The sequence below is a fragment of the Conger conger genome, chromosome 11 (assembly GCF_963514075.1).
Source record: "Conger conger chromosome 11, fConCon1.1, whole genome shotgun sequence".
NCBI lineage: Eukaryota > Metazoa > Chordata > Actinopteri > Anguilliformes > Congridae > Conger > Conger conger.
The window spans coordinates 46,447,432-46,460,101 of NC_083770.1; the positions used below are offsets into that span (position 1 = coordinate 46,447,432).

The window sequence follows — 12,670 nt, forward strand, 5'->3', positions numbered from 1 at the left end:
CAGCTGCTATTAACCGCCATAAAGAATCAACTAGTGTGCGTATGCACAGAAACATTTTAAAAATAAATGTCTTGGAAAAATATTAGCTCTTCCAACTCCCCCTTCATTTTTACAAGAATTTACTCTTAAAAGGGGTTTGTCTGTAAGTCTCTTTCAGAAAAGGTTATCTAGTGGAACACTTGAAAGCGGAGAAACAGAAACTGCAGCCCTCGAAGGAAACGGTATTTATTAACGTGTTCATTCTTTATTTTGTTTTGACACAACCTCCAGTACAAAAGCAATCTTAAATAAGCTTTTTTTTTTATAATTAGAAAAATGCTCTTTGATATGAAACTGCTTCTTGTGTTAGCTGCAGTGCATGGTGAGACCGTTCACCGCTAGAGTCGGTGTTCTTCAGAATCACAAGCCCTTTGCCGCCATTTCCTCGCACAAAGCTAATGGCGCGTTGTTGTTGCTGCTGCAAACTTTAGAGGAACGGAGGCGTGTGTGCGCGGCCCCCCTCTCCGAGCGGTTCAGTTTTTTTTCCGTACCCGGCCGAGACCAACCTGTCCTTCCACAGTACCGGAGGCATCTCCTCAGGCCGGACCCCCTGGATTCTGTTGTTCTCGAGTCCGTTTGCCTACGTGTTGATTTTCATGTTACAGAATGCGTTTACATTACTCCATTCTTTTAATAAATGGATTTGTTACATGGCAGAATGTGTCTGGTGTGTCCGTCAGCGCTTTGGTTTGGAGTCCATTGTGTAAAGTGATCAAATGCAGATTCCTCTCCCTCCTTCTTCCCCTCTGATAACAAAAGTGTTGTTTTTTTTTTTTTTTGTGGTCACTTTTTCTACATGCTCAAATTCTATTTCCGTTGAGCAAATCCAAACAAAATCCTTGAACTAAACCTTTAACCTTTTTTTTTTTTTGGTTTTAAAATGAAACAAAACGGTTCAGACTCCTCGTTTAAAACGTCAATTATTCTGAACTAGGCTATGCCAACTGAGGCAACATTCCGGTGGAAAGATCCTCAGGGTTGTTAGCAGTGATAAAAAAAAAAAAAAAAAAAAGTATGAAAAACGTAGGGATGTTAAACTGATACAAGGGAACAGGATGAGATCCAGAAGTCACACCGAGTGTAGGGGAGTGGGGGCTGGGACTAAGTCCCAAGACAGGAAGCAACCGCTTTGCCTGTCACCATGGATACCGGAGCCCCCCGAGTGTCCCTCTGGCCCCCGCCCCCCCCCTTTCTCCCAGGGTTTGGCGAGAGACACGCGTGTCGCCGTGACGACGGCCGGCCTCAGGAGGGAATCATGCCCTTGCTCCTCTTGCGGTCGGCCATGTTCCGGCGGTTGTGGTTGGCCCCGCGGCCCTTGTGGGCCTCCTTCCTGCGGCGGTCCTGGGCCGTCTCCTGGCTCTGCCCCTGGCCCTTGGGCCGGCCCGCCACGTGACTGGCCGGCTCCGGTCTGCTGTACCTGTGGGGTACACCACCCCGAAAACACAGCCGCGTGAAGCCCCGTCGCCTCCGCCCCTTCACACCGTTCATTTCCATTCACGAAAACATGCTTTAGAATTATATTAGAAACGATGAGCCAAGCTTCTAATGCAACGAGTGCTGCTTACACTGCAAGACGTTCCGTTTTAAGTCCACTCTGACACAGTACATTTAAAAGCACATTTGCTCCCACTTAAGACTACCGTGAGCTAATGTGTGAGTATTCAATAAGCATTAAACCTTATCACCGAAGCTTAAAAAAAAAAAAAAAAAAAAAGTTGCTTGAGGGAAATGTAAACATGCGTCCTGAGGTAGACTGCAATCATACTGGGCGGTTTGTCTGGTTAGGGCGTTGTTCTACTTCTTGTGAGCGAGTGCCACAATTTGAGATCGAATCTTTTAAGGTCAATCACCTGAGGCTGTTTGCCCCACAGGGTGGTGCAATATTGGTGGCAGCATGGCCCAGGTTCAGAGAAGGACCCAGGTTCAGAGAAGGACCCAGGTTTAGAGAAGGGCCCAGGTTTAGAGAAGGGCCCAGGTTTAGAGAAGGGCCCAGGTTTAGAGAAGGGCCCAGGTTTAGAGAAGGGCCCAGGTTTAGAGAGGGCCCAGGTTTAGAGAGGGCCCAGGTTTAGAGAGAGCCCAGGTTTAGAGAAGGACCCAGGTTTAGAGAGGGCCCAGGTTTAGAGAGGGCCCAGGTTTAGAGAAGGGCCTAGGTTTTGAGAAGAGCCAGGTTTAGAGAGAGCCCAGGTTTAGAGAAGGACCCAGGTTTAGAGAGGGCCCAGGTTTAGAGAAGGGCCTAGGTTTTGAGAAGAGCCAGGTTTAGAGAGAGCCCAGGTTTAGAGAAGGGCCCAGGTTTAGAGAGGGCTGTAAAGCCCTGGGGTCAGGAAGTAGAAGTCATGCCATGTCTGTTGGGTGCGGGTGCTGGGTGCGGGTGTTTGGTGCGGGTGTTGGGTGCGGGTGTTGGGCGCGGGCGTTTGGTGCGGGTGTTTGGTGCGGGTGTTTGGTGCGGGCGTTGGGCGCGGGCGTTGGGCGCGGGTGTTGGGCGCGGGTGTTGGGCGCGAGCGTTGGGTGCGGGCGTTGGGCGTGGGTGTTGGGTGCGGGCGTTGGGCGCGGGTGTTGGGCGCGGGTGTGTGGTGTGGGCGTTGGGCGCGGGCGTTGGGCACGGGTGTTGGGCGCGGGTGTGTGGTGCGGGCGTTGGGTGCGGGTGTGTGGTGCGGGCGTTGGGCGCGGGCGTTGGGCGCGGGTGTTGGGTGCGGGTGTGTGGTGCAGGTGTTTGGTGCGCTGGCCCCTCACCCTCTCCTGCTGTGCATGGCAGCCCTCCGGGCCTCGGCCCGCTCCCTCAGCACGGCCGGGTCCTGGACGAACTGGTCTCTCTTCACCACCGCATCCTGAGAGCAGAGGCGCAACATTCAACACAGTCCAACTTTACTCATGAGACGCCGAGACAATGACGCATTGCAGTGGAAACGCAAAAGGGGTTATGGGCATAATGGGAAGAAATCCTGCAGGAACCCGGATATAGAGCCCATTCTCCACAGGCTGGCCGGGGTAAGAGTCATATCAGGAGTGGAAACAGACATGTAATGCAATCGGTGCAAATGATAAAATTGGTTGAAAAGTCCTGTCGGAGATGCTGAATATACAGGTGTCTGAGGGGAGCCCTTCCTCCCTCTCGTCCCGATTCTCAAAACGGCACCGCACCTTTTCATCTTCCTCCTCCTCTTCCTCCTGCTCGTCCTGCCTGCTTTTGGGCTGCTTGCTGGTACGCAGGACCTGCGGCGTGGTGAAGGGCCTGTGGAGGGAACGGGCAGAGTCCGTCAAACGCCTCACCACCCACAATGCACAGCAGCTACCCACAGCGCACGGCGGCTACCCACAATGCCCGGCGGCTACCCACAATGCCCGGCAGCTACCCACAATGCCCGGCAGCTACCCACAATGCCCGGCAGCTTCCCACAATGCCCGGCAGCTCCCCGCTCCGCGTGCGCTCCAGCTCGGGCCCGTACCTGCGGTTCAGCAGGTCGTCGTCCTCGTCCAGGTCGTTGGCGCCCACTTGGTTGATGTCGTACGTGTCGTCGTACTCGTCGTCGTAGTCGTCGGTGACGTAGGCCCCGCCCCCGGCGCCGGCCCCCTCCTCCCCGGGGCCCACCGGCACCTCGTCCACCACCGTCTCGTAGGCCTGGTACCGGGCGCGCTGCTCCGCTATGTGCTCCTTATCGTCCAGCAACTCCCGGCCGCCTTTCCCCTGCCTGCGGGGAACAGACACCCAGCCACGCGGCTCACTGCAGAGCCACTCGGCCAATAGGCTTCGACACGGGGCGACATTGGCTCAGGCGGTAAGAGCAGTCGTCTCATTGGCTCAGGCGGTAAGAGCAGTCGTCTCACTGGCTCAGGCGGTAAGAGCAGTCGTCTGCCAGTCGGAGGGGTACTGGTTCGATCCCCCGCCCTGGGTGTGTCGAAGTGTCCCTGAGCAAGACACCTAACCCCCAAATGCTCCTGACGAGCAGGTTGGCACCTTGCATGGCAGCCAATCGTCATTGGTGTGTGAGTATGTGTGTGAATGGGTGAATGAGAAGCATCAATTGTACAGCGCTTTGGATAAAGGTGCAATATAAATGCTATATAAATGCCAACCATTTACTATATACTATTTACAAGGACATTCCACCTCTGATGCTGCTATGATTCCAGGCATGAGTATGGTGGTGGAGAAGTGTGTTCTTTTATTTAATCATATAATATCTTTCTCAGATGCTCTAAAATGAGAAACATCTCCACCAAGTCAGACGAAGCAACACAGTGGAGTATCCCCCCTCCTCTCACCTCCTTCCCTTCCAGATTCGGGTCATGTCCACCTTGTCGCGGTTGAACACGTCGAAGTCGTCGTCGTCGAACACGTTGGACCTGGAGCTGAGCACCGGCGGGATCTCCTCCTTCACCGGCCTGCGGGAGCGAATCATCAACAGCGTCATTAACAGCGTCACACGCTCCAGTCCTCACACTGCAGACTGCTGTGCACAGCTCACCTCACCTACTGCCTGCCGTACAATACAGGACTCTTAGTCCAGATTTAGCCGTTTTCAAGATCTGAGGAAAATCCCCAGTCTTTGTGTAATCACTGCACGCACCTCCACCTCCGACGGTCGTTTGACGTGAGGGCGGTCAGAGCTATGGTCAGGCTATGGTCACAGCTCTCCCGATCCAGTCTTAATCCAGTGTGTGACTACTGACTCTTGAATATCAAACCGATTTGATTTAATCGCAGGCCTTTAGGCATGGCTCCTGACCTGACCATAGCCCTGTGTCGACACGTGTAGTTGTGAGCGTTTCTGGGATGGGAAATACCAGCGATTTTAATAAAAGACGATCATTAGATGGGTCAACAGAGTCATCCCTGTCAGAGGGGCTTAGCATGAAGACCCGGGTGTGGCGGTGAAGGCCAGGTGAAGCCGGATCGCTCCGCAGAGAGAGGGGGGGGGGGGGGGCGGGCAGGTGTGCGTACCTGGGCAGGGCCCGGTCCAGCTTGTCCAGCGCCGGGGCCAGCCGGTCCTCCAGGATGTTGTTGATGACGACCTCCGAGCTGTAGCCGTACTGCTCCAGGCAGGCCAGGATGAAGCCCTCGCCCAGGTCCGGCAGCAGGTCCCTGATGTGGGAGAGGAGGGACTCCAGCTCGCCCGCGCTCACCGTGCACACCGCCCCCTGCAGGCGGGGAGGGGAGGCGGGGTCAGAGGAGCAGAGGAACGGCCGAGGCCGCGGAACCGGCCCTCGCTGAAGTTCAGCCAAACGTTTCGTAACGCTGAGCCAGAGTATCTGTCAGCTGCAGGAAGTGTTTCTGCACAAAAACGGATGCCATTGCACAGATACTGTGGCGAGATACTGTGGCTTCGAAAAGCTGTTCTGGTTTGGAAAAGCGGTTAATAATGAAGCACAACATCCCCAGCTGCCACTGTAGAGGAAGGTAAAAGGTCACAATGAAGAAGGAGGAAGAGAGATAACAGCAATCAGCAGAAGGAGGCCTCACCCCTTCACTGACTGCACATCCTTAACCACTACGCTACAGGCCGCCCCCCGTGTTATCTGGGGGATATTTCACAAAGCAGGATTACTCCCGTTAGCTGGACAACTGCACTGAGTAAAACCAGGAACCCTCCCAGATATGGATCATGGACTGTAAACAGTACAGTAACAGTAAACAGAGCTGCTCCGGATTTTAGTCAGCACGGTTATCCATCCAGCTAACTCAGTAGAACACACCCCGGAAATCACTCCAGCTAAGGAATGAGAACGCAGCCGCGATCATGAAAAGAGCAGCCCCCCCCCAAACTCACATTATCCCCCTTCTGAGGGGGATCCACGGGGGCCTCTGCGCCCCTCTGCAGCCCATTGGTCTGGTCTTCCGCGGTCTCCGCCCACTCCCCCCCCTCCACTTCCCGGGGGGGGGCGACGGGGGCGGGCCGAACCCTCTTCCTGCCCACGGTCTCCCAGGCACACTCCACCCCCTGCAGCAGGTAGGACGTCCTGGTCTCATCGCTGGTGGAATAGAGGGATTTAAAGGAAACAACCAGCCAATAAGACATGTTTCTCTGTGTCTGTGGAGAAGCTCCTGGCTAGTCCATCAAAGGTTCTGGGCAATCATTTTATTTTCCGAAATGTAGTCCTCATTAAGGCACAACACAGAGATTTCTTTTTACTTTTTTTTCAAATTCTATGAAATAATTACATTTTGTTACAAGGTCAAGTAAGTAGTTTCTAAACGGCATGTTTGTATCTGACTAGCAGCCCAGGAAACAGTGGCAATGCAGATCGGTAAAATGCAACTGCCATGACATAAGCAATTCCAATTTCTCCTACAGAGGGCAGCCAAGAATAAAATAGCCTTAATATCTTGTCATTTTTATATTTATCCCTATTGGAAATGAGTTCAGTGGCACACAGAGTCTTAAGGTGGAAAAGATAATGAACTTAGAGGATACAGATGAGGGAAGGCTTGCTGCAAGAGGCTGACATCATCCTCCACGGGGAACTGCTCGTCGTAGTCCACCAAGAACCTGAAACAGGAATCAGCCACCGAATCTAACAATGAACCCTTTCTATTGGTTAACACCCTCGCACACAGGAAATGGAAGCTCTCATATTACTACACGTCTGGACCTCATACCTCTTCTCCTGGAGAAAGGCGGTCATGATCTGCAAGAAGTCCTCCACAAACGACTGTATGTTCTCTGAGCTGCAAGCGGTCGGGATGAAAAGGTGCGTTAATCCCAGACAGTGGCTAACAACTCAGATTCCGTGCTGGGCTACAGTAAGAGCCAGGCTACAGGGCCGGTGAAGGGTGAAGGAGGAGGCTAAGGGTCAGCGTAGTGAAAAGGACAGACAGAGACAGGCGTGGCGGTGGCCCCTCACCCCTCCAGAACAGGCTGCAGACAGGTGTGCAGGACGAACAGGTGAGCGATCTCCACCATCTTCCTGCAGGAATGGGACACCCGTCTCCACATGTCCTCCTGCAGACTGCAGTGGGAGGGGAGGCGCCTCTGCGTCAGTCAAACAAGCCAGGGGCGGGCTGGCAAACACCAACGCACACCAGCGGCAGCACTGACCTCTTATCGTCAAAGTTCCTCTTTCGTATGGCCTTCTCAATGTCCGGAACAGCCAGCTCGTAGAACGAAGCCAGTCTAGGAGAAGAAACAGGTGATGGCCTTTTAAAAAAAAAAAAAACAGTCCCCCAATTTTGGTTTTCATTACAATAAATGCAGTCTTTTACATCTTGTAGTTGAAATGAAGGAGCTGTATCGGTATTTTTAGTCAGCTAGGTAAGCAGTGTTTGGATAGTGAACTTTGGTCACTTTTGCTCTGTTGTTTGTTTCTTTGTTAAAAAATAAAATAAAATAGGCCCTGGTCCTTATCTTTGTTGTACAGGTAGCAGTTGAAATTGTACTTCCCTCTAGTGTCTTTCAGCGAACTTATCCCTGGTTATGGGTATGCACTTTGTTGTACGTCGCTCTGGATAAGAGCGTCTGCCAAATGCCAATAATGTAATGTAATGTAATGTAATGGACCGTTTGGATGGGTCAAAAGGAGCTGACATCACCAGTTACAGCGGCTGCTGTGACCCACCTGTTGAGGAAACCGTGCGATTGGAAGGTGTGGCAGGCAGCAGGAAAGATATCGAGGAAGGAGAACATGGTGGTACAGGAGTCGCACAAGTACAGGACAAGGTCCACTAGGTCCTGCAGGAGGTAAAGGCACAAGCCTGTGACATCTTTACGAAACACCCTGGACAAAGGTGAGGTTTATAGCCGCGCGCTGTGGGGCACGGAGACAGCCAATAGCACGTCACCATGATGTGATGTCACTGCAGGTTGTAGGCCAACCCCCTTGTGTCTGCACTAAACTATGAAAACCTGGAGGGAACTGTGATTGCCCTTAAAGGGGCAGTTCATCAAAATACAGTTATGAGAAAGTTACTCAACTTCAGCATCTTGGGAATATATAAAACAAGCAATATACAATGGGTCACGTGTGCCAATTTCCATTATTCCTTAAAACAATATATGAATATCTGTTAGATAAAGTGGCAGTTCAGCCAAAAATTAAATACTCTTACCCAAAGTGCTATCTATCCATTCAGATTTGACAAGTTTCTATCAGCTAAGTTTTTTGTAGCCTCAAAGCACCAAATATTACATTCCAGAAACATTATCTCCTTCTAAATATAATGCTATTGTTCCTCGGAAATGTCCACAGAGTTTATATTTGTGCACGATTTCACTGAAAACTTTCTATGAAGTAAGTATTGTTGAAACAATGTTGAAACAACATATTAAAAACAACGTCGACACCGCGTAGTAACTTTCTTCTCAGCGATTATTTTGGATAAAGGCCATCTATAAATGCCAGCTATATTTTGTGTTACATATCCACGTCTGTCTCTGGGTGAAATTATGTGGGCACCTTCTGACTCATGGTCATGGCAGTGTATCTCCCATGAGCCTCCAGCTTCAGGGGCTCACTGGCAGTGGCGCCCTCTAGCTGCAGGCCGCACTTCTGCAGGATGGTGTCGAGCACCTGAGGGAGGGAGACGGCAGCCAGATCAGTTACACTGAGACCCGGGTGGGTCCGTCAGGTCTGCGGGGTCGTGGTGGGATAACGGTGGCGCAGATACAGACGCCGTGTACAGACATACGGCGGCACAGACACAGATATACAGTGGTAGAGTCGCCAAGGGTGTGGGAGAACGTGTTGGGCCTCGCACCTGTATAATTGTAGGCACCGCCTCCTCCAGGTCAGCATAGTAACCGGGCTGTTGAGTGAATATGTTCTCTGTTGGAAGACGAACAGTCATATTAGGATGTAGGCTGGCTGTGATAGCGAATCATTTTTAAAATAAAACCCAAAGAAAAAACAATGACAGAAAAATCATACCAATCATTTTGTGAAGCAGCTGTGAGTTTCCTTTGCCGTACAACACGCACAGGTCCAGGATCTTGGGAATGTCAAACAGGAAGTTGTTGTAAATAATCTCCCCAAACACCGCTGGAGTAATGAAGTTCTCCTGAGGAGGAACCAATCAAAACAGAGTTGGACTCTGGACAGGAAATGGGACAGACACATCACCACCTCACATTTACACCTGAAAAATGCACGCATATGTATAAATAGTCAATGGTTGGCATCTATATAGATCCTTTATCAAAAGTGCTGTACAATTGATACTTCTCATTCACCCATTCATACACACACTCACACACCGACAGCGATTGGCTGCCATGGAAGGCACCAACCAGCTCGTCAGGAGCATTTAGGGGTTAGGTGACTTGCTCAGGGACACTTCGACACACCCAGGGCGGGACCGAACCGGCAACCCTCCAACTGCCAGACGACTGCTCTTACCGCCTGAGCCAATGTCGCCAACGACGTGTTAATTCAACCCTCAGCCTCGTGGAAAGCTGAAACCGGAAGAAGACGCGATCGGTATTCCCACCTTGGACTCCTTGTGCGTGGCCATCCGGAGGAAGGTCATGAAGACGGAGCGGTGCAGACGGCGCTGCATGTCCGCCACGGCGGGAGAGGCCGGCAGCGCCTCGGGGTCCAGGCCCCTGGGAGCGTGACGCAGGTACGAGTCCAGGCACTTCTGCAGGGACTCGTCAAACACCACCTGGAGGCACACAGCAAACCGTGACTCACTGCCACAATATAGGCACAGCAAACTGTGACTCACTGCCAGAATATATGGGCACAGCAAACTGATCAACTGCCACAATACAGAGACACAGTAAACTGTGATTAACTGCCACAATACAGAGACACAGCAAACTGTGATCAACTGCCACAATATATGGACACAGTAAACTGATTAACTGCCACAATACAGAGACACAGCAAACTGTGATTAACTGCCACAATACAGAGAGACAGCAAACTGTGATTAACTGCCACAATACAGAGACACAGCAAACTGTGACTAACTGCCACAATACAGACGCAGTAAACCCTCCCATCCACAATAAGGGGGACACAAGCAATGGATGTGCCTCACACAAAACTGGAACATTGACTAAAATAACAGATTTCCAGGTTTTACTCTGTATACTTATCCAGCAAACTCAGCAATCCTGCCGCATGATATTAATGGAATTGATATAGGATAGGACTACTGACCTGGCACCAGAACTTGTCATGTGGTAGTGCCAGCAGCCAGTCTAGGTCGTCAGCAATGAACTGAGCATGCTCCAGGAACTCCTCGAGGTGTGCCGCAGAACCTTCCAGCGGTGGGGGCCTGTAGGCCACGAAACTCCGGTCCTCCACCCGCTCAGGATGCTGCCGAGCACAAAAACACGGGCGCTCATGTCAAAAATACTATGCGCCCGACGATTTGCTTACACTGTCAGCTGCTGTTGCCTGTGCACCAGGTGAAAGAACCCAATATATAGCTGAAGTACACGTATAAAAGTGTTGCTGACTTACCAGCGCCGGTAGGCTACGGTCCCTACCAGAGGGCCCGTTTGGCTCCGTCACATGCTGTTCGTCCAAAGGGACTCTTGCACACGCCATCGCTTCCGTTTACAAGCACCTGAGGGGGTGAAAACGGTCAGTTACGCTAGTTATAACAGAAAATACCCCAACAATCATTAGTTGGTAGTTGGTTTCTTGCCCAGTGAACCAAATGTTAAATGTGACACAATTATTTGTGCAGCGAGTTTAAAATGCCAGAAGAACACTGTTGGGATGCAAGCTAGGCAGCAAACAAGACCCGGGCAGATGGTAAATTAGTTGGATAGCAACTAACTAGGTAAGCTACGTGCCAAAACTTTCAATCGAGATACATCATGGTAAATACACGTATAGTTAGTCAGTATTCACCAGAAACGGACCGGAAGCTATGAGAAGTTACCTTACAAGTGCAACGGACTAATAAAGTGTGAAATTGTCATTGGTAAGCGGTTCCGGAGGTGACGAACGAATGAATAGCCAGTCAGCTATCTGCTAGTATTATAAGCTAGCTAACTCCATAGCATCGTACCACACATATCGGACTATGCTAGGTAGCTAGCATGTCACAGTCTGTTAACTAGCTAGCTGGCAAATATGTCAGTTATAATTGATAACATTAAAACTACGAAGACTAAGCATTAGTTTCGAATAACAAAAATTATACAACCTGTCACGAAATGCACTGTAGTAACGATAGTCTTTCTCTGGGATCTCTCCCCAGCCATTACATGAGTGCGTCAAAACGCCACATTCGCTTCCTACGTCGCCTGCGTAAAACGTAAAATTCGCCGTGATGTAGCTATCCAGTGACGTTGCTGACGTATATGTACAATGCGTTTCATAATAAGAATGAAACATTACTGTGAACACTAAAATATGTTTTAATTGTGCTGAAGAACCACGTTAACTAATTTCTCTTAATGTTTAAGCAGATATTAAAATGTGCATTTTATTGCCCGGAATATGCTGAACATTAAAGTTAACTGGAACCAGTTTGTGTGTCCGAATCTGTAACAATATCTGCGTTCTTGAGTTTGGTCCAAGGCATATTATGTATACTTTAAAATAAACAAGATTAATTTAGGCATTTAGATTCATTTATTTCCATTATGTATAAATTAAATAATGTTTTGTTTATTTTTAAATACTTTATTTCAGATTTATTTTAAAAGCCTTAAAATATCTGAAATACTAATTTCATTTTATGAGGTCATTTCAGATACTTTCAACAGTTCCAATAGCTTAACCCATCGTTGTCCACGAGAGGCGTGTAAAATGATATTGGAAAAAGTATGAATTTCATCCTAAGGGTTCACTTTAATGTACATCGCTCTGGATAAGAGCGTCTGCGAAATGCCTGTAATGTAATGTAACGTAATGTAATTAATTAAGATAAAGTAGTATTCAAACTATGAAAACATGAAATTAGTGTTTTACAGCAATCCTGTCTGAACTCACCCCTCACCTCTTCCAGATGCTTCCCTCTGGTCTTCAGGTATCTCAAGAGTTGTGCCCAACAGGGAGACTCACACTCACGGCTGTTATCCTTCTGAATTCAGAGAGCGGGGAGATGTGTCTACCAGAGTGACTCATTGCTCTTGGTTGAGCTTTTGAATGCGTTCGATGGCCTTTATACACAAACGTGACCCGTTTCGTATCTAACATGGTTTTTCTGAATTGTGTATCTGTAGTCACGTTAAGCAGCTGGTGTATATCCCAGTAACAGCACAGTCATTAAGCCTCTTCAGGGTTTCCGCGTATTAATGGATCATGATTTAGCACATTTTCTGCCGTATTAAATGAACGTAGGCAAATGCATGCAACAAAATAATATTTTCCAATAACACCTCTCCAAACATTTGGCACTGGAGCACTGAAGCAGCTGCGCTAATAGGCTGATTAATCTCAGGCGTGCTCAGTAACCAGGTGTGCTCTGTAACCAGGCATGCTATTCCCTCCACTGACAGAGGGTGGAGCCCACAAAGCTGCAGATTCTCATGAGTGGGGTTGGAGTCAGATAAGCAGTACACGTAGAGAAGGGGGAATTCATGGCCATTATTTATATTATTTCTAACGTACGTTAAAGTAATTATGAAAAAGAAAAAAAAATATTTCACCGTTATATTAATTTAAAATACTATTTTAATTAATTATTTTAATAATTTCGAATTAAATAATTTGTTCCATTTACCAGAAATTTACA

General features: G+C 49.3%; 1 protein-coding gene across 1 annotated transcript; it reads right to left on the minus strand.

Annotated features, from left to right (window-relative positions):
- Positions 1 to 209: 209 nt before the first annotated feature.
- On the minus strand, positions 210 to 11,240 carry ascc2 (activating signal cointegrator 1 complex subunit 2). The gene is made up of 19 exons (XM_061259894.1): positions 11,135 to 11,240; positions 10,441 to 10,546; positions 10,135 to 10,293; positions 9,458 to 9,631; positions 8,899 to 9,028; positions 8,729 to 8,796; positions 8,428 to 8,541; positions 7,591 to 7,703; positions 7,074 to 7,148; positions 6,880 to 6,984; positions 6,635 to 6,703; positions 6,450 to 6,524; positions 5,805 to 6,006; positions 4,979 to 5,175; positions 4,300 to 4,419; positions 3,483 to 3,725; positions 3,178 to 3,268; positions 2,770 to 2,864; positions 210 to 1,456 (listed from the first exon to the last, which is right to left on the minus strand). The coding sequence occupies exons 2-19, from the start codon at positions 10,525 to 10,527 to the stop codon at positions 1,282 to 1,284; spliced, it is 2,292 nt and encodes a 763-aa protein (XP_061115878.1). The 5' UTR covers positions 10,528 to 10,546; positions 11,135 to 11,240; the 3' UTR covers positions 210 to 1,281.
- Between the last annotated feature and the right edge of the window lie 1,430 nt (positions 11,241 to 12,670).